Genomic DNA, 26,016 nt, shown 5'->3' with positions numbered 1-26,016 from the left:
GCTCTCGATGCGTGGTCCCTGATTTAATATCAGCATCACTGGGAATTTGTTAAAAATACAAATTCTTGGACTCTACTGAATCGGAAGCTCTACAGGTGAAGTCCAGCAATATGTGTTTTAACTAGCCTTCTGATGCGTCCTAAAGTTTGAGAACCACTGGCAATGTCCAAATTTACATATTGATACATGACAAATTACTGTGGTTGCAGCTATTGAGCTTCTTAAAGGGAAGTCCTTACTTCTCTCTCACTAGATCACATAATAACACAATTTTACTGAACTTAGTATCATTAGAACTAGTTCAGTGCATGGAAAACAGTAGATGCTCAACAAATACATGTTGAAAAAATGAATAAATACATTATTTGACTCATTCACTGATTTATGTATCAATAGGCCATAAAGGAACAAAGAAAATAATATACATTTCCTGATCTTAGATTTGAATGACTAACTCAAGGGAAGGTTCTGGAAACATCTCACACAGAGGAATTTCCTTCTAGGTCCTGCTAAATTAAACCCAGATTTTAACAAACAGAGATAGGAGGAAAAATATGGGGAGAACGGCACAGACAAAAAGCGTGGTGGCATGAAAGAACAAGACATGTTTGAGGAAGGGCAACTAGTTCTATGAAAGTAAACCATAGGGTTCATGTGGGGAGTCTGGAAAATGATAATCCCTCATTAAATAAGCAGCAGCTGAAAGAGGTAGCTGATTAGAATAACCCTAAAGAATCACATACATTATGAAATGCTACTCTTGAAAACATCTCACTGATATAAAAGATGACAAAAAAAATGCATTTTGAATTATTTTGTACTATTTTTTCCTTGGTAGGTAGGACAGATAGACAATAAAAAAAAATAGTGAAGTGTACTTCCTGGATAAAAAAGAATACAGACATAGTAAAGGACACACTGAGGGGCTTTAGAAGATATTAAAATGAATTCTGAGTATCAGAAGCACTTGATTGTGCATTACACAGCACCCACATTTCTTCAGAAACCTTTTATGGAGCACAAATTAAATGTTTCAGTTCAAATAAGCATATGAATTGTTATACCTTACATTTCACGACCATCAGCTAAAGACGGTAACACATTAATAAGCTGTAAAATTTAGTAGATTATGAGCAACATTTAAAAAAGATAGGAAGATACAACAGAAAATATCTGCATGCAGTATACACAGTCAGGGTAACTTTTGTCTGTTATATACATAAACATGTATGTGTACTTATTAATGATATAAAATGTATTTCTTTCTGCGATTCTTGGTCAAAAACATTTGATAAAAACTGTTCTAGACATCTAATCATTGGCTGAATTTCAACTCACCTTATTATACCACGCAGACACAATGAGTTTTTCTTCATAATCACGGAATTTTGCTACTTTACATTCACTCTAGAAAAAGAAATGAGGACTGTTAAAAATTGCAGAAATCATCCCAAACTATTACAATCTGAATCATTTCTTCAACATGCTCGTTACTGACAGAATCTGAAGAATGAATTTGTGAGACACAATAATAGTCAAAATGTCAACTGAATCATGCAGAAATGCACGCAGCAAGACCTTTAGGGAAGAAAAGGATTTGTGACTGGCAGAACAAAGTCATTTTCAAAATAAAATGAGTGATTCTTCTGCTATAGTCCCTTATGTCTAGAGATAAAGATAACACCTAGCTCAGGTAACAGACAGTGCAGCTGCATCTATGGAGAGCTCAAGGCTTAGGAGAAAGGCGACACCGTAAAAAATAACCAGGAAAATCCTTTAAAATCCCTCATAAAAGTTGGCACAAATTTTCATCTCTCAAGTCATGGTGGTAACCCTATTTATCTGTCACCATAGAGTCTGACATCTATTTCTTGACTACTTTAATACAGATAATTTTCTAACTTGGTTGATCACCAGATACAGACGGTTTATATTAAAAAATATATTGTCTTGAAACATGAATTTTTCACGCAGGGCAAGATGTTCATGATACGAAAAGCATACAGGATCCAAGCCCAGATGAGGGAGGTCAGAGCCCTTCTCCTAGCTCACACCCACTCCAGACACAGACTCCCAGAGAGGGATGGCAGACAAAATGACCTCTGCTATGGACATTATTTTTCTCCTTTTTTCTTTGTGCAAGTGTGTAGAGATGAATTCACATAACCGAAAGCCCACATGCTGTGACTTAACTGAGGTTTTTTCCTCAGAGCCCTATAGTTAATGCACCATTTGGTTGACATACTTGCACTGCAAACATCAACGAGAGTGTGTATTCTCATGATGGCTTTCACTGGGAAGTAAACGATCAGAGAAATTTAGATTTCAGAGATTATCCAGTCTAAGTCACATTATTTTACAGGTAAGAAGACTGAAGTACAAGAGGAAGAACTGAAGAAGTTACCAACAAAACTGTAACCCTGGCCTCCTGATGTATGTAATACTTAACGCTGGATATACAGACATAGGAAACCCTGGTAGCGTAGTGGTTAAATGGTATGGCTGCTAACCAAAGGGTCGGCCATTCAAATCCACCAGGTGCTGCCCTGAAACTCTATTTGGCAGTTCTACTCTGTCCTGTAGGGTTGCTATCAGTCATAATCGACTGGACAGCAATGGGTTTGGTTTGGTTTTTGGTTTATACAGAGGCAGATAAGACAAACCTTTGCCCTCAAGACACTCTGCCAAGTGCCAACAAGAAAAACAAGGCTATTCTGGGATAAATCAATGAGTTCAAAGTACATGAAATCACATGGACAGATAACGAAGTCTGCCTAAGGAATGCAGGGAAAGTTTTAGAGGAAGTGATGTTTGAGTTGGATCTTGAAGAACTAATAGTATTTCTTCAGAGAGATTTCCCTATCTGATGCTTTTTACAATATATGACATGGCTTGGACAAGCACAAGTTTTTATAGCAAGTACACATCAGGTTGGTATGTACTCTGGATATAGGGAAGAGAGGGTGTTCAACTTTTTAAACAAAAATATTTCTACCACAGTTCCTATCTACTGGCTCAGAAATTATGTGTATGTGTATGTGTGTGTGTGCGTGCACAATTTCTATATATAAACAACAGTAAGAGAATATAATGTGTTTCTCTGAAATATAAAATTCCTAGTTAATCTAAAAAGAAAACAACTATAAATTATAAGAATTTCAAGGCCGGTATTTAGAATTCAACATGGCTCTGCAATCATGTATATGCTATTATGAAGAAGTTTATACTGTCTTTAAAAATAACATAAAATATCACCACAGTATTAAAAACAGTAATTTTATGAAATATTTTATAAATTAAACGATTATAAATTAAACTAGAATATTCCCAATTATAAAATCTAAAAAATATACAATTATACAATTCCATATTGACATACTTGGTTGTTGCTGATGTAACTAGCATAAAAATAACTTTAAAAATTAAAGGTTCAGCTAATTAATGAGAGCATGCCATTACTACCACAACTTTGCAAGACTAATAATCAAGATTACCTGTTTAGTTCAAGGGCTTACTAGGATCTAGAAAGTACTTCCTCTACCAGTAATTCCAACTGATAAGCTTGTTTAAAGATCAGGTCAGGAAGAAGGAGAAGATGAAGCTGGTTAACTGAGTGAACACAGTACCATTTTTAAAAGGTTAGATCAGCTTCTTTCTTTTTTAAATTCCTGAATGAAAATCACATCGACCGAATTTTAAAAGGAGCATTTGGGCAGCGATCTACTAAAAAGTCAGGTATATGCATATGCTGGGCTGTTATAGGGGAGAGCCATACAATGCAGCATATAAACAGGGTAAATAAACTGTATAGAGACCAACATTGAGAGCTAGTGAGATTCTTTGTAATAAACATACGAAGTGCTAAAACCTATTTCTAACTTCTTGTGAAACCTGATAATTAATGGCAAATACAAGATATTACAAGATAACAGTTAATTACCAGGAGATGTGTAAATATGGAAATTTTACCTCCAGGATCTCAATTCTTCTTTCTTTCTCTGACAACTGTTTTCTAAGTAGCATTATTTCAGCTGATGCTGGATTTAATTTGGGATCTAAAGTTTTTATTACCTGTTTAAAGAAAAAAGGAAACAATATTTTATGTTCACTTTATCTTATCAAGTATTAAAATATAACAATATATTCTATAAAGTCTGTGTAAGTAAAACGGAATTTGTCCGGAAAGCGATCTAGGAGCTAACTATAGCTTGCTGTACAATCTGATTTGAATAACAAAAATAACTTACTCTATAGATGAAAAAGCAAAAATTCAGTACAAAATAGAAAGGTCCTTATCTCAAAATCAAGTTTCCCTTCCTCAAGGCTCAGTACTAAGGGATAGTTTTTTAGCCTTTTCAAACTTTCTGAGCACTGAGGTCTTGAAATAATTTCTTTCCACATTTATTTGACTTGAGTGTTTAAAAAAAATAAAGTGAATTTAGTAACAACAGGGGACTTGCTGATTTTACAAAATAAAGGTAAGGAACAAAAATGAAATTCTTTACAATCTTTCTCAATATCACTTGTTAAATGTGTAATTTATTAGGTAAGAACAATACAATAGGTGATAAAATCAACATAATAGATGGTAGATGTTGGTGATTTGTCTGTAAACCCTAAGGTCCTCAATCACATTTATGTAAATCACTAAAAGTTGGGTAAAACAGATGTTTGATCAGAACACAGTTAAGAAACTCAACCTAACTATGAAGTCAGCAGTCTGTTCGGAAACCAACTTGGAAATGTCAGGTACAAATTACAAGCAAAAACTACAAACTGTCCTGCCTGTGAGAGGCCATCTAAGATGCTCCACTGGTTCCACGCCGTCTGGAGCAAGGGAAAATAAAGAAAACCAAAGACACAAGGGTAAGATTAGTCCAAAGGACTAACGGACCACAACTACCACAGCTTCCACCAGACTTAGTCCAATACAACTAGATGGTGTCTAGCTACCACCACTCGCTGCCCTGGCAGGGATCACAATAGAGGGAACTGGACAGAGCTGGAAAAAAATGTAGAACAAAACTCTAACTCACACACACACACACACAAAAAAAACAGAGTTACTGGCCTGACAGAGACTGGAGAAACCCTGAGAGTATGGCCCCCCAGCACCCTTTTAGTTCAGTAATGAAGTCACTCCTGAGGTGCACACTTCAGCCAACAATTAGACAGGCCCATAAAACAAAATGAGATTAAAGGGGCACACCAGCCCAGGGGCAAGGACTAGAAGGCAGGAGGGGGCAGGAAAGCTGGTAGTAGGGGACCCAAGGTCAAGACGGGAGAGTGCTGACATGTGGTAGGGTTGTTAACCAGTGTCATAAACCGATATGTGTACTAACTGTTCATTGAGAAGAAAGTTTGTTCTGTAAACCTTCATCTAAGGTACAAAAAAAAAAAAAAAAAAAACTATACTGTCCTAAAATAGACCCCGTGATAATAATTATATGTCTACTAAAAAAGGTTTAAAATTATTTAATGAGATATAAAAATGTCATCTATATTTGTACAGGTAATGGAAAAAGTCTAAAAGACAATATACTTAAATATTACTGTGGCTTATTTATTCATTCAAAAACAATTTACTGAGTACCTATATGTGGCAGATACCACCAAGATGGAGCACAATGGGAATGCAGCAGTTTGCCAGAGACAATGTGCCAGCCCTCACAGGGCTCACATTATAAAAGAACACATTAAAGAGCTTCAACCATAATTAAATTACAATGTTTTCACCTCTAAGTAATGACTGTATGGTTATGATTTTTTATATTATGTGAATTTTCGGCTATGGATGTACATTACTACTTTAACCAGTCTTTCCTCCCTCACCCCTCAAATAACACTTAGGGGTAAAAAAGACGTCACGCTTACCAAAACAAGTAACTTTTTTAAATGATACTACTCATTGATGACAAAAGTATGGTATTCATTGTCCCTGCTTTGTCTGGGTAGTTACAATCCTTTAGAATGTAATTTAGAAATACCTATCAAGAATCTCATTAAAGTATTCTTATCCTTTGACTCAATAATTTCATTTCTAGGATATAAGGTTAAGATAATAAACCAAAATAAGAGGAAAACTTTCTGTATAAATATGTTGCCTATTGCTTTATTTCTAGTAGCAAATAAAAGAAAAATAAACAAGAACAATTTCCAACAATAGAATGATGATTAAATAAACCATGGTATATCCCACACAATGAAATATTATGTAGCCATTACTTTACTTTTGCAAAGTAGGTTCCATAGGGTAGTATATATCTTGTTCACTGCTGTTTCCACTAACACAACAGGACTCAACAAATATTAATTAAATTACATTTATATGACAGAAGGAAATGCTTAATATTTTAAGCTAAAAAATAGAAATGTTATCAACAACGACGTGAAAAATACGCATTAAAAAAATGCAGTTACAAAAATATACCAAAATGTTAACACAGTTGTCTCTGGGAACTTTTCTATATTTTCTTCTATAAACATTTATACTTTCGTAACTGAGAGAAACTAAATTGCAGCAAAGACTGCCTGGATGTTTGCCAAGCCTACTTCCCTTTCCTTCAAGAAGCATAGCTAGCTAGTGTATGTAGCTGCCTCTCTGGAGCTGGGTATGGCCATGTGCCTGAGTTCTAACCACTGAAATGAGAGTGATTTACAATATTTTCAGGCCTAAAGCATTACACACAACTCATACAATCTACGCTGTCTTCCCTCATACACTAGTTGGACAACGTCAAGAACATGGAAACCCTGTGTTGAAGAAGGCAGAGCCTCTGTCAGCTTGGGGCTCTGACTGCATGGAGCAGAAACTCCTTTCCACCAATCATTGAACTTCATGTGATAGAGAAGTAAGCTTATATTTTGTTAAGCCTTAAGAGCCTGGGGTTTATCTGTTGCTGCAAATACTGTTTATACCTTAATTGATATATATATAGAGAGAGAACTTAAATATAAGAAAGGAAGATAGATAAATTAACAATATTTTAAAATTTCCACATAAAATTTCTTGGTTGTATTCAGTAAATAGAAAATAGTACATTAACATTCTCTGAAATAGAATACTAATAATTAGGAAAATATATATAGTAATTTATGGAAATTATTTTATCAGAATAGTATTTATAGGCATTTAAAATAAAAGTACAAAATAAAAAGGATTTGGTCTGGTGAATATTAGAATAAATTGTGTTTAACTGTCTAATCTAGATTAAAATTAAACAAACTAAATTGTCACAAAAGGCAAAATGTTCACTTTAACAGCTAAAGATTCCATACATTATAGTAGTGATTTTTCTCTAAAGAAGTCATTACAGTCAACATGTAAACTGTCCCTATGGGCCACATGTCTACCTGGCACTGATCAGTGAGACTAAGAAAGTATGAGCTGAGGTAGACACACACCAGGAATCTGACAGGCAAGGAGAGGCAGTCAGAAGTAAAGCCACTTGATGTAGACACAGGAAAAGCAATACAACCAGGAGCACAAGGTTTAATTAGAACATGGGCCACAAAGACTTGAGTTCTGAGAGCTAAACTACTCACATTTCTTGCTTTCTCCAAGTACATTTTATATCTTTCCTCCATTGCTTTCATATCTTCATCTTTCTTCTGAAGAGCAGCTTCAAGTTCACTGATCTTTTGTACTGTTAATGAAAATTAAACATAAGTAATTACTTCCTATCTAAAACAGTTCATCATCACACAAAAAATTATATTTATCATATTTACTTTTCTAAAGACTGGCAAGGGAACTTAAGAAATTTTCCATTTCTTCTTTTCAGTGAACTCTCATCTAAAACTTGTACAACCTTGATCATTTCTTATTAATTTGTTACAAAAATGCCTACAATTTGCTTGATCTAGCCATTTTTCTCCTTTCTATTAAGTATTCCGATGAGCAAATACACCTTACAATACGGGCATAATCACAATAAGGGTAAATAAAGCATTACTTCTATATAATGCTTTGAACTTCACTGTTATCTAATTTTAAATCATTGCTTTATTTACATTTCATTTTATTAATCCTACTATGTTTTATAATGTTTGATACTCCTATATATCAATTAGTTCATTTCACCAATTTACACTTTTTGGTTCAAGATTATATCATTTATTAATGACTTCACTAGAAATCTCATTGTCTTTACTTTCAATATATATACATACCTATGCATTGTCCAAAAATTCATATAAAGTTCTTGCATCCTTCAACTAAACAGCAAATCCTTACATATCACCTGATTCAGATTTTTACAAATACCTACCATTCTGGTTTACATCTGGCTGAAGATCTTCAATGAGCTCTTGTTTCTTCTGTAATTCTTCATGGACCTCTGTTAGTTTTTCCCTAAGTAGTAGAAACAATGTGGAGCTTTGGAGTCAAACATCCCAGAATGAAAACTGGTCTCTATCACATAACACTTGTGGACTGTGGGCAAGGCACTTTCTCACCCTTAGCTTCCTCATCTGTGAAATGGGAATGATACCTGTCTAACTCTAGGCATTGCTGTGAGGATGTAAACTGCCTGGCACATGGTGGGTGCTAAAAACGTTAAATTCTTTCCCCCTTGCGGCTCTCACTTCCAAAAATGTAAAAGGAAATATTTTACAGGTTTAGCATCTAATATTTTTACATAATAGAGCTGTCATAGTTGTCTGCTTACTAAACTCTTCAAATGGCAATACTAAAAGAATAGTTTGGGATTGTTGGAAGCAGTCTAAATCTTTTATCATGTTTTTCTTTTTATTCGTTGATGGCAGTGGAGAACATCAGGGTATTTGCTTGTACAAACAAAATCAGAAAAGGATATTAACTCTACAAGTGTTTACACTTTCCCTTTCATATTTGAAATGAAATATCAGCTTTACTTACATATGAGCTTCCAACTTCTGCTTTAGTTTGCTGGACTATAAAATTAAAAAAAGTTGCTTTAAAAGTTTATCTTGACAAAGTTTTCCAGACAGCAAAAAAATTTTACCTCCTTTTGAAGGTGTCCTATTTAACAATATAAATGTTTTAAAAAGTCTGTACTTCTAATAACATACTTATGAAAATGTGACATTTTAGGTATATTTTACTTCAAAGCAAAAAGGAAAAAGAATAGGAAATGAAATAGGGAAGAGAAATGAATAACAGGAAAAAAATGCTTTGTATTTCTAAATTTAAAAAAATGAAATTTGTACTTGAAGAACAGCAAGTACAAGCTTAATATGATATATTGAAGAGTATCAAACATTTAGATATCTAAAGAATTATTCATTTAAAATACATATTTTAAGGTTTTAGGCCTTTAACAAAGAACAGACTTAAAGAATTGAAATAATTAAACATTGATATCATTAAAATGAAAACATTTTAATATTAACACCAAAGTTATATCCTTATAAAAGCAACACTTTACTGTTAATGAGGCAATTGGATTTTGTTAAAAAACAAAAATTTAGAAAATATAAGTTCCTCTTCAAAAAAATTTAAATTATAATAGTAGTTCTGAATCTACTGAATAGCTGAAAGGTTTAAAATGTGCAATCTGAAATACGATTTGGGCACCAATAAATTATAAAAAAAAAAAAGATCAAGAAGTTTAAACCCTTTATAATACTTTCATCCAAAATTTAGTCCCCAAAATAGATTCCATTTTAAAAGTATTCTCTAATATGGCTTAAAAGAAACTTGTATTAGAGAGGTTACAATACTGTATATATGCACATATGAGATGCCACCATGCATGAGACCATTTCTATTTTCCAAGCCCCCAGGGAAAAACGAGAAAATCACATAAAGGATATAAAAGACAGAAAGGAAATGCTAGTCTTTTAATCTTCCTTTTCATTTCTTTACTTAGTCTGCATAGTTTCCTCCCCCATCAATACGGGAATACTTACTAACATTCTCTCTAATCTCAATCATTATCTATCTAACACACATCTAGCCCTATCATTTTTGTTGTTGTTTTGAATGAAATACACACCTTCCTCAATCATTGCTTCTTTTCTCCTACATATACCGAGATCAAGCTATAAAGAAACTACTAAGTATATTCAGAGTTGGGCTAAGTTTGATCTCTTTTAAGTCCCCTTATCTCTGCCCCCTCACAATCTCAGCCATCAAAAGCCATTAGACGATGGCAAGACCTTGAGTTGGTATGGAAGGAGGGAGGAAATGGGGGTGGCAGGGGTGAAGTCTCTAAGATTGTACTAAGGTTTCTGTCCTGCGGTGGCCAGTATAACCCATGTTTTGAATGCTCTTTTGGTAGAAATCAGTTTGTCTTTTCTAATTTCCTATTAGAAATTTTCTTCAATTGTGACTGTTGACAATGCTCATTTGGGTTTTTTCTCAGTCCAGCCCTGTTAGAATCTAAGCAGAACTGCAAAGACCTCAATTGTAGCATGTTCTCAATCAGGAATTACCATGAACTTAGATGTAGCTGTTGAAGTAAGGCAGACAGAAATCCCCTTATGGTATATATGATCAACTTATAGACTGCAAGGTGGCAAAATCACTGCATCTATTCTGTGGATATATACGGTATTTAATGGTACCCTCAGTGATAAGGGTGGTACACTCAAATACTAGATTAATTTGGGCATCAGGACCTGCTATTACAGCATCTATACACAGTAAAGTTATTATAATTTCTAAGTTACTTACACTTTCACCTTCAGGCTTGGAGCCTTGTTCCTGTAAAGATTTCTGGAGGTCTTCAATCTGCTGCTGCAATTCTCGGATTCGTTCTTGGCTCAGCCTATTGTAAGATGAGTCATATGTATTCATTTTTATTAAAAGTCAAAATAGTCGCTGTTGTTAGTTGTTTTCAAGTTGGTTTCGACTCATAGCAACCCTATGTACAACAAAACGAAACACTGCCTGGTCCTGTGCCATCTTCACAATTGTTGCTTTGTTTAAGCCCATTATTGCGGCCACTGTGTCAATGAATAAGAAGACCAAAGAAGAATTGATGCCTTTGAATTATGGTGTTGGAGAAGAATACTGAACATATCACGGACTGCCAGAAGAACGAACAAGTCTGTCTTGGAAGCAGTACAGCCAGAGTGCTCCTTGGATGTGAGGATGGTGAGACTTCATCTAATGTACTTTGGATATGTAATAAGGAGGGACCAGTCCCTAGAGAAGGACATCATGCTTGATAAAGAAGGGGGTCAATGAAAGAGGAAGACCCTCAATGTGCTGGACTGACACAGTGGCTACAACAAAGTAGTTAAGGATCTACAATTTAAAGGTACATTCATGAAATTTAATTCATAAAACAGACATTTAATAGCAATAAGAAATGCTGAATAATTATCTGTAGTTAGGTGCAATATCTAGTATAATAAGTTACTTCCAAGGAAATACTTAAAAAAAAAAAAATTTTTATCCTTAAAACATATATACCCAAATTAAAAAATTTAGGTACTTAATGTATCAGGGGCAAAACCGTAAAATTTTCTGCACTGTACTCCCTGATTAAAAAAAAAAAATTAGAAATCTAGCTTAATTTTCCTAGAGTTCTATAATAAATAAGAACAAGTTTTCCTTTTTCTGTTTCAGATTTCAACATGTATTAGGAGAAGGGGAAGGTCACCATTTTCCCAACACTTCCTTGTGACCTTTTTTTTTTTTTTTAAAGAGATTGACACTAGCAACTAGTGCAGATTTTAACTCGGCAAAATTGCATTCTTTAAAATCCTGCTTAAAAGTTGTCTCCACTGGAAGTTACCAGCAAGAGTTAGTATCTCTCACATCCAAATTCCCTGAGGGATCGAACTGCTGGGCTGAGGGCTGTGGGGAACATGTCTCGGGAAACATCTAGCTCGACTGGCATAACATCCTTTATAAAGAATATGTTCTACATTCTACTTTGTTGAGTAGCGTTTGGGGTCTTAAAAGCCTGTGAGCGGCCATCTAAGATACTCCACTGGTCTCACCCCCTCAGTAGCAAGGAAGAATGAAGAAAACTAAACATACAAGGTAAAGGTTAGCTCAAAGGACTGATGGACCACATCTTCTACCACGACCTCCACCAGACTGAGTCCAGTACAGCTAGATGGTGCCTGGCTACCACTACCTTACTGTTCTGACAGGGATCACAATACAGGGCCCTGGACAGAGCTGGAAAAATGTAGAACAAAATTGTAACTCACAAAAAAAGACCAGAATTACAGGCCTGACAGAGACTGGAGAAACCCTGAGAGTATGGCCCCTGGACACCCTTTTAGTTAAGTAATGAAGTCACTCCCGAGGTTCACCCCTCAGCCAAAAATTAGACAGGCCCATACAAAAAGAGACTAAAGGGGCACAAGAGCCCAGGGGCAAGGACTAGAAGGCAGGAAGGGATAGGAAAGCTGGTAATAGGGAACCCAAGGTCAAGAAGGGAGAATGTTGACATGTCATGGGGTCGTTAACCAATGTCATAAACCAATATGTATACTAACTGTTTAATGAGAAAATAGTTTTTTTCTGTAAACCTTCATCTAAAGTACAATAAAAAAAGTATGTCTGTCTCTATGTAAGACACATATATCTGCCCATCATAATATTCCTATTGTAGTCGTCACATATGTAATAATTATGTATTCACATGTCTGTCTTCCTATTATTAATTCCCTAAAAATTGAAACTTAGTATCTCCAGTGCTAGCAATTGGTATAAAATTGTATTGGATTGTAATATTTAATGATCTCATCAGAAAGTTACAATGTTATTCTTCTTTTAACTGTAGCTGATTTAACAGGATGTATACAAGTCTGGAAACCCTGGTGTCATAGTAGTTAAGTGCTACAGTTGCTAATCAGAAGGTCGGCAGTTTGAATCCACCGGGTGCTCCTTGGAAACTCTATGGGGCAGTTCTACTCTGTCTTTAGGGTCACTGTGAGTAGGAATCAACTTGATAGCAATGGGTTTGGTTTTTTTTTTTTTTAATGTAAGTTTGAGAGAGAAAAGGTTCAAGTGTCTCAGACTTCTGAGGTCTCTAAGGCTCAACAAAGGCTGGACAAAGCAATCCAAATATACTTGGTAACAAGAGCGCTATTTATAAGAGGCAGGTTAACATAATGGTTAACAGCAGAGACTCAGGAGCCAGGCTGACAGTGTTCAAATGTAGGATCTATGATTGACTAGCTCTGTAACCTTGGTAAGTTACTTAACCTCTGCTTCCTTACACTTAAAGAGAAAATACAAATAATACATAAAAAAGTGGCTAGAAAAGTGCCTGGCATATAAGGCTACATAAATTTTGTCTATTTTTATTATTATTACAGTTTTGAGTCCCTCATTGGTACTAGATAAGTACCAGCTGCTTTAAGCAGAAGTTCTATAATCTTCATAACAACTTGCAAATAAATATCACTCCCAATTTATAGGTGAGAATACCAAGTGTGAACGGGTTTAAGTAACTTGCCCAGGACAAAACTATTAATAAGCTAAAGTAGAGGCAGAATTCAAATTTGACTTCAAAATCTACGTCCCGTTGATTTTAGCCTATTGCATCAGACCACCGTAAAGAGCCAGACTGTCATTTATGCATATGTTAAGTTTTCTGTCAACTGCGAAGACATCTATATGAACAGCTTGGATGACCAAGCCTGCTAAAATTAATGGGTTGCCCATGAGTCCATTAGTTTTATAATGAAATGGATGAGTCACTTGACTTGTTTTATGGGTGAAGTTTATAGTAGTAAGACTACAAACAAAAAATTCAGAATTCTAGAAAACCCCAACTAATTTAACTACAATACTATTTTCCACTTCTGTGAACCAAGATTTATAGTTAGTTAATAAAATTATCATGGTGTTATATTATAAAGAAGCATATCACCTTTGATCGGTTTCCAGTTCATTCATTTTACGGTGCTTCTGCTCCAGCTGCTCCTGAAGTTCTTCAATACGTTCATTCTCAGTCCCTTCCTGTTGTAAGCGAAGCATCTTATTTTCATGCTGCAGTCGAATAAATACTTCCCTGATGTTGAAAAGCAAAATTTGTGTTTTAATTTTTAAAAAGTAATAGTCTTCACATTCTTAGTTTTTTTAAAGAGGAAATTCTTGTCCACTCAAGCTGCAATTTTAAAATACTACCAAAGTTCTCGAAAATTATTGTTTTTGAAAAATGTACATTGCAAGACTGCCTCAAAAAACAAGTAGTAAACTTTTTGAGGTACAGGTATATACAGGATTGCATTTCATTAAATATTTATTATGCAAATTCCAAAGGGATAATGTGAATTACTTTACTTCCATAATTTAGAAACTATCCACCAAAGGCAACATAAAGCATATTCTTAGAAAACATAAAATAAAAATCAATAGATTTAAGAAGATTATAGTTTGTCTAAAACTTTTAATACACTTTTATGATGGTAAGAAGACAGCACCTAAATTTTTACTTTTGGGGAAAAATTATTAAAGGTTTACATGCATACTTTTTTTTTTTTTAATGTAAATAGGAATGATATTAAATAAGAAGCAATACTCTTCAGCCTGCTGCCCTTGCAAATTCCATTCCTCAAAGCCAACTGATTTCAATTTATGCCAGTTTTTGTTCATCTGAATCCTAGCGCCATTAACTCTAAAATACAGGCTCATATTTTTTACATTATCACTCTTAAAATGATGATTGACTTCCCTGCTAAAAGTAATTAATCTCTTTACACAATACCATGTTTATTAGTTATATCGCTTTTCACCTTCTAATACTTTCATAATATATTTAAACCTTTATTTTTTTTAAAAAAAAAAAAAAAACCTAACCTGTTGCCATTGAGTCAGTTCCGACTTATAGCGACCCTATCAGACAGAGTAGAACTGCCCCATGGGGTTTCCAGGGAGCAGCTGATAGATTCAAACTGCCAACTTTTTGGTTAGCAGCCTGAGCCTTTAACCACTGTGCCACCAGGGCCTCATAATTATAGCTAAAGCATCTTTGCATAAACCTCAGAAGTTTTTTTTTTTTTTTTCCTATCCTGTAGTACATGACTTCACCTCCTAGCAAAAAAGTGACAAGGTTACTTACAGGTACATGTAAAATAGACTGGAAGGACTTTCCAAAACAACTAGATATTAATAACTAAAAAATGCATGTCCAGGAACCTTAGGGTCAAATATTTAATTCTGGTGATGATCCAGTTTCTCTAAAATTAATTTAGTTAATAAATATTAGAAAATAAAATATAGAATTCAATTTTGAAAACTGATGTATAAAGAGTAAACGACTTTTTACTAAATGGTGCTGGAACAACAAGATTTCCACATGCACAACAGTGAAGCTGAACCCTATGTCACACCATATATAAAAATTAACTCATAATGGATCACAGACTAAATATAAGAGCTATGAAACTCCTAAATCTTTGTGACCTTAAGTTAGGCAATGGTTTCCATAGAAAAGACACCAAAAGCACAAGCAACAAAAGAAAAACTCAGGTAACTTCGGCTTCATAAAAGCAAAAAACTATTGTACTACAAGTAATACCATTAAGAAAGTGAAAAGACAACCTACAGAATTGGGAGAAAATATCTACAAATCACATATCTGACAAGAGACTTATATCCAGGATATATAAAGCATTCTTAAAACTCAATAATAAAAAGACAAATGACATAAATAAAAAATGAGTAAAATATTTGAATAGACATTTCTCCAAAGAAGATACACAAATGGTCATTAAGCACATAAAGATAGTCAACATCACTGTCGTTAGAGAAATGTAAATCAAAGCCACAATGAAATACCACTTCACACTCACTATGACAAAATACAGCTACATAAAAAAAGAACAGATATTAACAAGTACTGGCAAGAACATGAAAAAACTGGAATCCTCAAACATTGCTGGTAAGAATGAAAAATTGTTTAATTTCTTTAGAAAAGAGTATGGCAGTTCTTCAAAATATCAAATATAGTTAACATATAACCCAGTACCTCTACTCGTAGGTATAAACTGAAGAGCTGTATCTGCAGAAAAATTTGTACATGAACACACATAGCAGCACTATTCATAACAAAAAGGTGGGAACAACCCAAATATCAATCAACTAATGAATGAAAAAACAAGATGAGACATTATCCATATGTTTGTTGTTGGTATTAGGTGCAGCTGAATCAGCTCTGACTCATATCAACCCTAAGTACTACACAACAAAATAATGCCCGGTCCCGTGCCATCCTCACAACCGTTGCCATGTTTGAGTCCATCGCTGCAGTGACTATGTTAATGATCTCACTGAGAGCCTCCCTGTTTTTTCACTGACCTTCTATTTTACCAAGCATGATGTCCCTCTCCAGAGACTGGTCCCTCCTGATAACATGTCCAAAGTATGTGCCATGAAGTCTCACAATCCTCGCTTCTAATGTACTTCTAAGATTTGTTTGTGCTTCTGGCAGTCCGTTGTATATTCAATACCCTTCGTTAACACTATAATTCAAATGCATGAAGTCTTCGGTCTACCTTATTTATTGTCCAGTTTCCACATACATATATGACGATTGAAAATACCCTAGCCTGGGTCAGGTGCACCTTAGTCCTCAAAGTGACATCTGTGTCAATGCAATGCATCCTTTGATTTCTTGACTGTTGCTTCCATGGGTGTTGATTGTGAATCCAAGTAAAACGAAACCCTTGACAACTTCAATCTTTTCTCCACTTATCATGATGTTGTTTATTGGTCCAGTTATGAGGGTTTTTGTTTTATGTTGAGGTATAATCCCTACTGAAGGCTACAGTCTTTGATCTTCATAAGTAAGCACTTCAAGTTCTCTTTGCTTTCAGAAAGCCAGGTTGTGTCATTTGCATATCACATGTTGTTAATGAGTCTTCCACCAATCCTGATGCAACATTCCTCTTCGTATAGTCTGGCTTCTTGGAGAACTTGTTCAGCATACAGACCAATTAAGTATGGTGAAAGGATATGATCCTGACACATACTTCTCCTGATTTTAAACCACACAGTATCCCCTTTGTTCTGTTCAAACGACTGCCTCTTGATCTATATACAGGTTTCACATGAGCACAATTAAGTGTTCTGGAATTCTCATTTTTCATAATGTTATCCATAATCTATTACGATCCACAAAGTCAAATACCTTTGCATAGTAAAACACACGTAAACATCTTTATGGTATTCTCTGCTTTAAGCCAAGATCCATGACATCAACGATGATATCCCTCATTCCTCACTGTCTTCTGAATCTGGCAGTTCCCTGTTGATATAGTTAGTGTTGCAACCATTTTTTAGTCATCTTCAACAAAATTTTATTCACGTGTGATAACGACACTGTTTGATAATTCTGTTAGATCACCTTTCTTTGGAATGGGCACAAATATGGATCTCTTCCAGTCAGTTAGTCTTCCAAATTTCTTGGCATAGATGAGTGAGCACTTACAGCATTGTATTCATTTGTTGAAACATCTCAACAGGTATTCCATCAATTCCTGTAGTCTTGTTTTTCACCAATGCTTTTAGTGCAACCTGGACTTCTTTTAATACCATCAGATTATATGCTACCTCCTGAAACGCATGAACACCAACCAATTCTTTTTGGCACAGTAACCCTGTATATTCCTTCCATCTTCTAATGCTTCCTGAGTCATTCAATATTTTCCATGTAGAATCCTTCAGTATTAGAACTCCAGGATTGAATTTTTTGTTCAGTTCTTTCAGCTTGAGAAGTGCTGAGTGTGTTCTTCCTTCCTGGTTTTCTAACTCCAGGTCTTCCACATGTCCTTCTAATACTTTGTCTTCTTGAGCTGCCCTTTGGAATCTCCTATTCAGCTCTTATACTTCATTGTTCTTTCCACTCACTTTAGCTACTCTACATTCAAGTGCAACTTTCAGAGTATCTTCTGACATCCATTTTGGTCTCTTTTTTCTTTCCTGTCTGTCTAATGACCTTTTGCTTTCTTCAAGTATGATGTCCTTGGTATCATCCCACAACTCATCTGGTCTTTGGTCATTAGTGTTCAGTGTGTCAAATCTATTCTTGAGATGGTCTCTAAATTCAGATGGGATATACTCAAGGTTGTACTGTGGCTCTCAAGGACTTACTTTAATTTTATTCAGCTTCAACTTGAACTTGCATTTAAGCAATTGATAGTCCGTTCCTCAGTTGGCCCTTGGCCTTGTTCTATTATTGAGCTTCTCCATCATCTCTTTCCACAGATGTAGTTGATTTGATTTCTGTATATTCCATCCAGCAAGGTCCATGTGTATAGTCGCTATTTATGTTACTGAAAAAAGATATTTCCAATGAATAGGTTGCTGGTCTTGAAAATTCTATCACGTGATCTCTAGCATCATTTCTATCACCACGGCCATGCTTTCCAACTACCCATCCTTCTTCGTTTCCAACTTTCACATTCAAATCACCAGCAATTATCAATGCATCTTGTTTCCATGTTTGATCAATTTCAGACTGCAAAAATTGGTAGAAATCAATTTCTTTATCTTTGGTTTTAATGGTTTTTTGGATGAATTTGAATAATAGTCATGTGAACTGGTCTTCCTGTAGGCGTATGGATATTATTCTATCACTGACAGAGTTGTACTTCAGGATAGATCTTGAAATGTTCTTTTTGACAATGAACATGATGCCAATTTTGCTTTAATTTGTCATTCCTGGCATAGGACAACATGATTGTCACATTCAATATGGCCAATACCAGTCCATTTCAGCTCACTAATGCCTGGGTTATCAATGTTTATGCATCCCATATCATTTTTGACAACTTCGATTTTCCCAGGTTCATACTCTGTGCATTCCATGTTCCGATTATCAATGGATGTTTGCAGCTGTTTCTTCTCATTTTGAATCGTGCCACATCAGCTAATGGAGGTTCTGAAAGCTTTACCCCATCCACGTCACTTAAGTAGACTCTACTGGGCAGCTCTTCCCCAGTCCTCTTTTGAGTGCCTTCCAACCTGAGGGGCTCATCTTCTGGCACTACATCAGACAGTGTACTACTGCTATTCATAAGGTTTTCACTGGCCAATTTTTTTAAGAAGTAGATCGCCAGGTCCTTGTTCCAAATTAAAAAAAAAACCACTGCCGTCGAGTCAATTCTGACTCATAGCGACTACACACAAATTACATACAGAATATAATTCAGCAATTAAAAAGAATTAAGTACACATTATGGTTAAATCTTGAAAAAAACACGCCAAATGAAAAGAATCCAGTCACAAAAGACCACATAATGTATGATTTCATTTTTATGAAATGTCCAGAACAGGGAAATCTATAGAGACAGAAAGATTATTGGTTGCTTGATGCTGATGTGAGGTAAAGGTAGGATTGGGAAATGACTGCTAATGGGTATGAGGTTTCTTTTTGGGGTGATGAAAATGTTCTAAAATTAGATAGTAGCAATAGTTGCACAATTCTGTGAATATACTAAAACTCACTGAATTGTGTGTTTTAAATGAGTGAATCATACTGTACACGAATTATGTCTCAATGAAGCTGTTTGAACAAAGAGTGAATAAAATTTTAATTTAAATAAGTGAACGTGCCTCCCCAAAATGAAAAGAAAACCATAAAAATGCAAGGTTGGTCAAATGGCTAGAAGTAAACACAGCAATGAAAGACCAAGATAAAACCGGGGTCAAGAGAAACCTCTAAAATTTTTATTTTATTTAATTTCTGTTTAATTCTCCTCCCATTATTGACAGTATCTTTCACCCATGTGGATTTGAATGCTGCGTACTGAAAGGGCTTTCCATAGAGTTCAAAAATAGGAAAATAAATAATTTCAACACAATGAAGGTCATGCTATGAAAACCAGGATATGTTATTCAGATAGTTTGTAGAATTTTCACATCAGATAAATTTTAAAATTGTTGAGGCAGCAACAACAATCTGACTTAGGAAGTATAAGACAATTTTTATAATTCATAAAGTTTTAAAAGTTCAGAAATGTATAAAAAATCACATCTCTAATATTTCAAAATATAGATTATCAATTAATAAAAAAAAATTACCTATATTCCACGGGCATAATTTCAGCAGCAAGAGTCTCATAATTTTTTGTGGCAGATGTATCTAAACAAGAAAAACCAGATTAGTATTTCATTTCATTTCTACTATTAAGAAAATTAAAAAAAAAGACTTCTAATCTAACAGAATTCACCTGTTTGGTTTAGGTGATCCTGCTGCACTTTTGAACATCGGAGCTCCTCATTTGTTTCTTTTAGAGTATCACGCTGTTCTATTAGTCTCTAAAAAAGAATTGCGGATGTCAGCAAAATATTTAATTCTGCCCATAAGTAATATACTTTATACTTACAGTAATTTATCATAAGATATTTTATAATTGTAGTTTAATTTAAAATGGAAATGTTTCTGTTTTAGTGCTAAGAGGCCAATTTTCTCTTGCATAAGTCACATAAATAACCTTTATACAACACATGACAGGCAATTTCTCTGTTAGATAGTTTAACTTTGAGCCAAATGAATACAATTATGTAACCAAAAAAAAAACAAGCCCATGGCTACTGAGTTGATTTTGACTCACAGAGCACAAATTTGCAATTGTAGGGTAATGAAATCAGCATGGACTTTGGAGGCAAACTGGACTCTGGTTTAAATTAGTTTCACCACTCCCTAGGCACATTATCTGAGCTATATTATCTGGGCAAGTTACTTAACTCTTTGGCTTTGTATTCACATCTTCAAAATGGAACGCTGTTGTTAGGCTGAGTTGGTTCCAACTCATAACGACCCTATGTACAACAGAACAAAACACCACGGTCTGTGCCATTCTCACTTCTAAGGAGCATTCTGGGTGTACTTCTTCCAAAACAGATTTGTTCGTTCCTCTGGCAGTCCATGGTATATTCAATACTCTTCACCAACACCATAATTCAAAGGCATCAATTCTTTTTCAGTCTTCCTTATTCACTGTCCAGCTATTGCATGCATGAGGCAATTGAAAATACCCTGGTTTGGGTCTGGCATACCTTTGTCCTCAAAGTGACATCTTTGCTTTTTAACATTTTAAAGAGGCCTTTTGCAGCCAATATGCCCAATGCAACGCATCATTTGATTTCTTGACTGCGGCTTCCATGGGACTTGATTGTGGACCCAAGTAAAATGAAATTCTTGACAACTTCAGTATTTTCTCCATTTATCATGATGTTGCTAAACCTTACCTCGTACCATACACAAAAAGTAAAAATGGATCACAGACTAAATGTAAGAACTAAAACTATAATACTTTGAGAAGAAAACATATGAGTATGTCTTGGTGACCCTGGGTTAGACAATGGTTTCTCAGAAATGTCACCAAAAGCATAGGCAACAAAATTATAAAAGAAAAAAAAAATAGGTAACTTGGATTTAGTCAAAATGAAAAACTTTTGTGCCACAAATAATACCAGCAAGAAAATGAGAAGACAACCCACAAAACGGGAGAAAATATTTCCAAGTCATATATCTGACAAGAGATTTGTATCCACAATATATAAAGACAACTCAATAATTAAAAGACAAATAACTAATTTAAAAAATGGGCAGAGTTTAAATAGACATTTCTCCAAAGAAGGTTTACAAATGGCCAAAACACGTAAGATGATGCTCAGCATCAGTCATTAGGGAAATACAAATTAAAAAAACAAAAAAACAATGAGGGTACACTTCACATCCACTAAAAAAAACAAAAAACAAAACCAATTGCTGTCACGTCAATTCCGACTCACAGCGACCCTATAGGACAGAGTGGAACTGCCCCACAGGGTTTCCAAGGAGCGCCTGGTGGATTCGAACTGCCAACCTTTTGGTTAGCAGCCGTAGCACTTAACCACTATGCCACAAGGGTTTCCTCACATCCACTAGACAGCTAAAAAAACAAACAAATAGCTAAAAAAAGAGAAAAAACCTAAACAAACAACAACAGAAAATAAGCGTTGGCAGGAAGACGGAGAAATTAGAACCCTCAGAAATTGCTGAAGAAGGTGAAAAATGGCTCATCTCCTTTTAGAAAACAGTCTGGCAGTTAATTAAAAGGTTAAACATAGTTACCACACGACCTGGCAATATAAAAAAAAAAAAAAAGCCAGTTGCCAATGAGTCAATTCCAGTGTTTGGTGACCCCATGTGTTTCAGGGTAGAACTGCACTTCATACGGCTTTCAGTGGCTGTGATCTTTTGGAAGTAGATTGCCAAGTCTTTCTGCCAAGATGCCTCTGAGTGGGTATGAATTGCCAACCTTTCGGTGAGTAGCCAAGTGTTTACACCCAGGAACTCCCTGGCAATACAACTCCCAGGTATATACTGACGGGAAATAAAAACTTATGTTCACACAGAAGTGTGTACATGAATGTTCCTAACACCCTTATTGATAATAGTCAAAAAGTGAAAACATCCCAAATGTCCATGAACTGATGAATGGATAACAAAGTGTGCTATATCCATAAAGCAGAATTTTCAACAATAAAAAAAGAATTGAGTAACGACATGTTACAACATAGATGAACCTTAAAAACACTACACTATGTGAAAGAAGACAGTCACAAAAAACACAAAGTGTATGATTACATATTCTGGACAAAAATGGGCACATCTATAGCAACAGAAAGTAGACTAATAATTGCTACAGTTGGCGGGGATGACAGTGGCTGCTAATGCATATGGGGTTTCTTACTGGAGTGATGAGAGTGTTCTAACATTACTGTGGTGATGACGTACACTCTGTGAATATACTAAACACTACTGAACTGAATACTTTAAATGGGTGAAATTTATGGTAGTAAATTATATCTTAATTAAGCTGTATGGCCCTTGCTCTCAAAAAACTGAGAGGCTCTGCGTTAGGAAAACATGCGCCAAGACATATGACCTTGGATCTGGGTCTTCATCTTCCCTTGTGAAGGAAGCTGGCAAAACTGTATGAAGAAATGATAGTCACTTTTATAAGACTTTATTTTACACCAACAATTCAATTTAGGGAAAGACAGAGGGAGTGACTGATATCACTTCCATTCAAAGAATACCAAAAGCAGTTTAAAAGAAGAAAGATATTCCTTAACAATTATATTCATGTTTACCTCTTTTTCCTTAATTAAAGCTTCATGTTTTTCTTCAAGTCGCTTCATTTCAAATGCTAGCGTGTCTGCCCTTTTGGATTCCGAGGAAAGTTTAGTGTGAAGATCCTGAACCTTTTGTCAGAAATAAGAGTAAAATTCGGCAAAATAACAGTATAACAGTATACACAGGTAGTCCCTGACTTACGCAGGGGTTCCATTCTAACACACCTTAGTAAGTTGGTTCTGATGCAAGTTAAATGCCTCCTTTTTTTAGTTTTCGTTATTACCGCCTGTTATTATTACTATCTTTATAAATCTGATCTTTGTCTTTGGTGGTTGGAAATATTACATATAAACTTATAGATAAAATTGTATGTAGTACATATTACTAATGATAATAAGATAAAAAAATAAACAGACTTTCGTAAATATGGTTTGTCATAACTTGAATACATCCATAAGCCGGGACTACCTGCAATATTCATATCTAACTTTTCAGAGTTGAATAAATGAGAAAACTAAGTTGGAAATATGATATTTATGCTAAGATTATAGTTAAATTCTAAATATTTGTGGAAAGTAGCATATAAATAAGAAAAATTAGCATAAATTTTAAAGTACTCAAATGATACTTTAGTAAAAAATATCAGCTTTCTACTCTAAAATTTCTCTAGGTTGTTTGCTAAATAGCAAAACAATATTTTAGTGTATGGCTCTATTTTTTATGCATTTACCACTGGTTACCAGAAATGCTAATAAACAACACGGTGTCCCAAAAAAACAAAAAACAAAACACACACACACAAGCTCAGAATGCAATAAAAAGCTAAAAGACTGACATAATTCAAACTCAATTATTAACCTATTAATTAAAATTACAAATAAAGAAATTTTTAATAGCATTAAGTTCACAGCTGTCTATATATAATGCTTTTACAGCTCTGTATCATCCTTAAAAGATCAAATAGGATAACGAAGTTGAGATCTTTCAATTTTATCGATTAAAATTTTTTCTTACCTGCCTCTTATATGTTTCTAATTGTGTACGTGCTGCATTTGCCTTCTTTAATTCTTCTTCTAAGCTGACTGTATTATGCATATACATCATGTTTGTTTCTTGTAAAGTTTTCACCTGCTTGCGAAGGTCATTCAGATCTTGTAGTTTCTGACGATATATTTCAACTGTTGACTCCAGTTTATTTGCTTTATCAGAGGTAGCCCTATAATAATGAAAACCAAACATTACTATGTAACAACTAATAAACAGACCTAACAATTTATTCAGGCTGTAAAATGAGTCTTCCAAATAAACTATCAACTGGCTATAGCAAAAAAAAAGAAAGAAAGAGACAGAGAACCGGAAGCTCCAAACTGAGTAAAAACTTTGGAAAATGACTCAGGCCTAAAAACAGTCTAAAGTTCAATCTTTTTGCTGTAAAGACATCAAAAATAAATAAATAAATAAATAAGCTCCAAATTTGACATGCTAAATTATTAAACTGTTTTATTTACTAGTATATTGTGTAAGAAAAGAATGGACAACTGAAATGTGTCTGAATTCCCCCGTAGCTTATGGGCCCAACCTTGCTTTGTGCATGTCATTTAGTGTAGCTTTATTCTAGGTATTTGATATACTTAGGAAGTTGACTCAACTTATAAATATGATTGTCTAGAAAAATACTTCCCTTAAGAGTTGCGGTTATCCTACCAATGGAGCTGGGGTGGGCGGGGTGGGGGGGGGAACCCAAACAAAGAAACAAACCAAATCACATGCAGGTACAAATGGTTAGAAAGATTTTCTTCCCCAAATGGCATTGAAACTGCAAACAAAACCTACTAATTAATAAAAATTAATAGAAAATGTGAAGATCATGTGGATAATCTGTTTGCTTGAGTGACATTTCACAGAATTGACAATTCTCCCTGAAATAAATATTAGGATCCCTATCTACAGTTATCTATATTTTGTCAAATGCCAAAATATGAATTGTAAGAACACATTTTACATAATACTTTCACAAAATATACTAATGACTACAGTGATGTCAAGGTAAATATATCTAAAAGTAACTCAGTTACAAAAGTGTAAGAAAAAGGTATTTGGGTTTGTGGGTTCTAATAAGAAAATGTCTAAAGAATAGAATCTTATCATTAAACTTCAATTACTATAAGCAAGCATAAAAGAAGTAAAAACTAGGAGTTCAGATCAAAACTGATCAAGCTTGATACACCAGTGATAACTCTAAGAATCTCTAACTAAAAATATGGAATACCCAAATTTACTAAGTAATAACTTAGAAGTGATATAATTATATTTAGACATGCCATACCTAAGAACATCTATTTCATCTTTCAGGGCTCGTGTTTCTTCAGCAAGACTAGTCAATTCATCATTCCTGTGTTGAAATTCAATTAGTTGCTTTTCAAGCTCTTCACAGTGAACACGGTAATCATCTTTTGCAGCTTCAAGCCTTACATAAAGAAACCAAACAAGTATTTACAACGTAATTTACATCATTTTTTCCCCATCTGAAACATGCGTTTACTAAATAACACACACTTCTAAAATGTTACTTAAAATTCTACATTCAAAAGAGTTGAAAGACTAAAGAAATAGGCTTTTGGGTTTTTGGTTCTGAAATAGACTTGAGAAGTAAACTTAATGTTCTGAATTTTCATCTTCTGGAACACTGTGCTTAGTTTTATCTCAACTTCTAACACATCTTAATTTCCAGTTATGAAGATAAAATGCATAAGCTATATAATGAAAACTACTCAAACATATACACAGCATGTAAAATGGTGAAATGTTAATGCTAAGTAGACTGTGATAAATTAAGAATGAATACTTCAAACCCTATAGCAACAAAAAAATTTAATAAAATCAAATATTAAAAAGGTATTTGATTAACCCAAAAGAAAGGAGGAAAAGAAGAACAAAGGAACACATGAGCCAAATGAAAAACAGCAAAATAAACCTAAATACAACCATAACA

At 34.6% G+C, this 26,016-nt stretch overlaps 1 protein-coding gene across 3 annotated transcripts in view; it reads right to left on the bottom strand.

Moving 5' to 3' along the window:
- HOOK1 (hook microtubule tethering protein 1) overlaps positions 1-26,016 on the bottom strand; it is a 77,134-nt gene that overhangs the window by 3,746 nt on the left and 47,372 nt on the right. For all 3 annotated transcript variants that reach the window (XM_049879397.1, XM_049879396.1, XM_049879399.1), the window contains 12 exons: positions 25,351-25,491; positions 24,039-24,240; positions 23,042-23,152; positions 20,128-20,215; positions 19,979-20,039; positions 13,824-13,964; positions 10,658-10,751; positions 8,879-8,913; positions 8,271-8,353; positions 7,546-7,646; positions 3,970-4,071; positions 1,339-1,407 (listed from right to left, as the gene is read on the bottom strand). In XM_049879397.1, coding sequence (XP_049735354.1) covers positions 1,339-1,407; positions 3,970-4,071; positions 7,546-7,646; positions 8,271-8,353; positions 8,879-8,913; positions 10,658-10,751; positions 13,824-13,964; positions 19,979-20,039; positions 20,128-20,215; positions 23,042-23,152; positions 24,039-24,240; positions 25,351-25,491 — 1,228 coding nt within the window. The remainder of the gene's footprint in view (positions 1-1,338; positions 1,408-3,969; positions 4,072-7,545; positions 7,647-8,270; positions 8,354-8,878; positions 8,914-10,657; positions 10,752-13,823; positions 13,965-19,978; positions 20,040-20,127; positions 20,216-23,041; positions 23,153-24,038; positions 24,241-25,350; positions 25,492-26,016) is intronic.

This window comes from Elephas maximus, chromosome 3 (assembly GCF_024166365.1).
Source record: "Elephas maximus indicus isolate mEleMax1 chromosome 3, mEleMax1 primary haplotype, whole genome shotgun sequence".
Taxonomy (NCBI): Eukaryota; Metazoa; Chordata; class Mammalia; order Proboscidea; family Elephantidae; genus Elephas; species Elephas maximus.
This window is presented reverse-complemented; position numbering and strand designations above follow the sequence as displayed.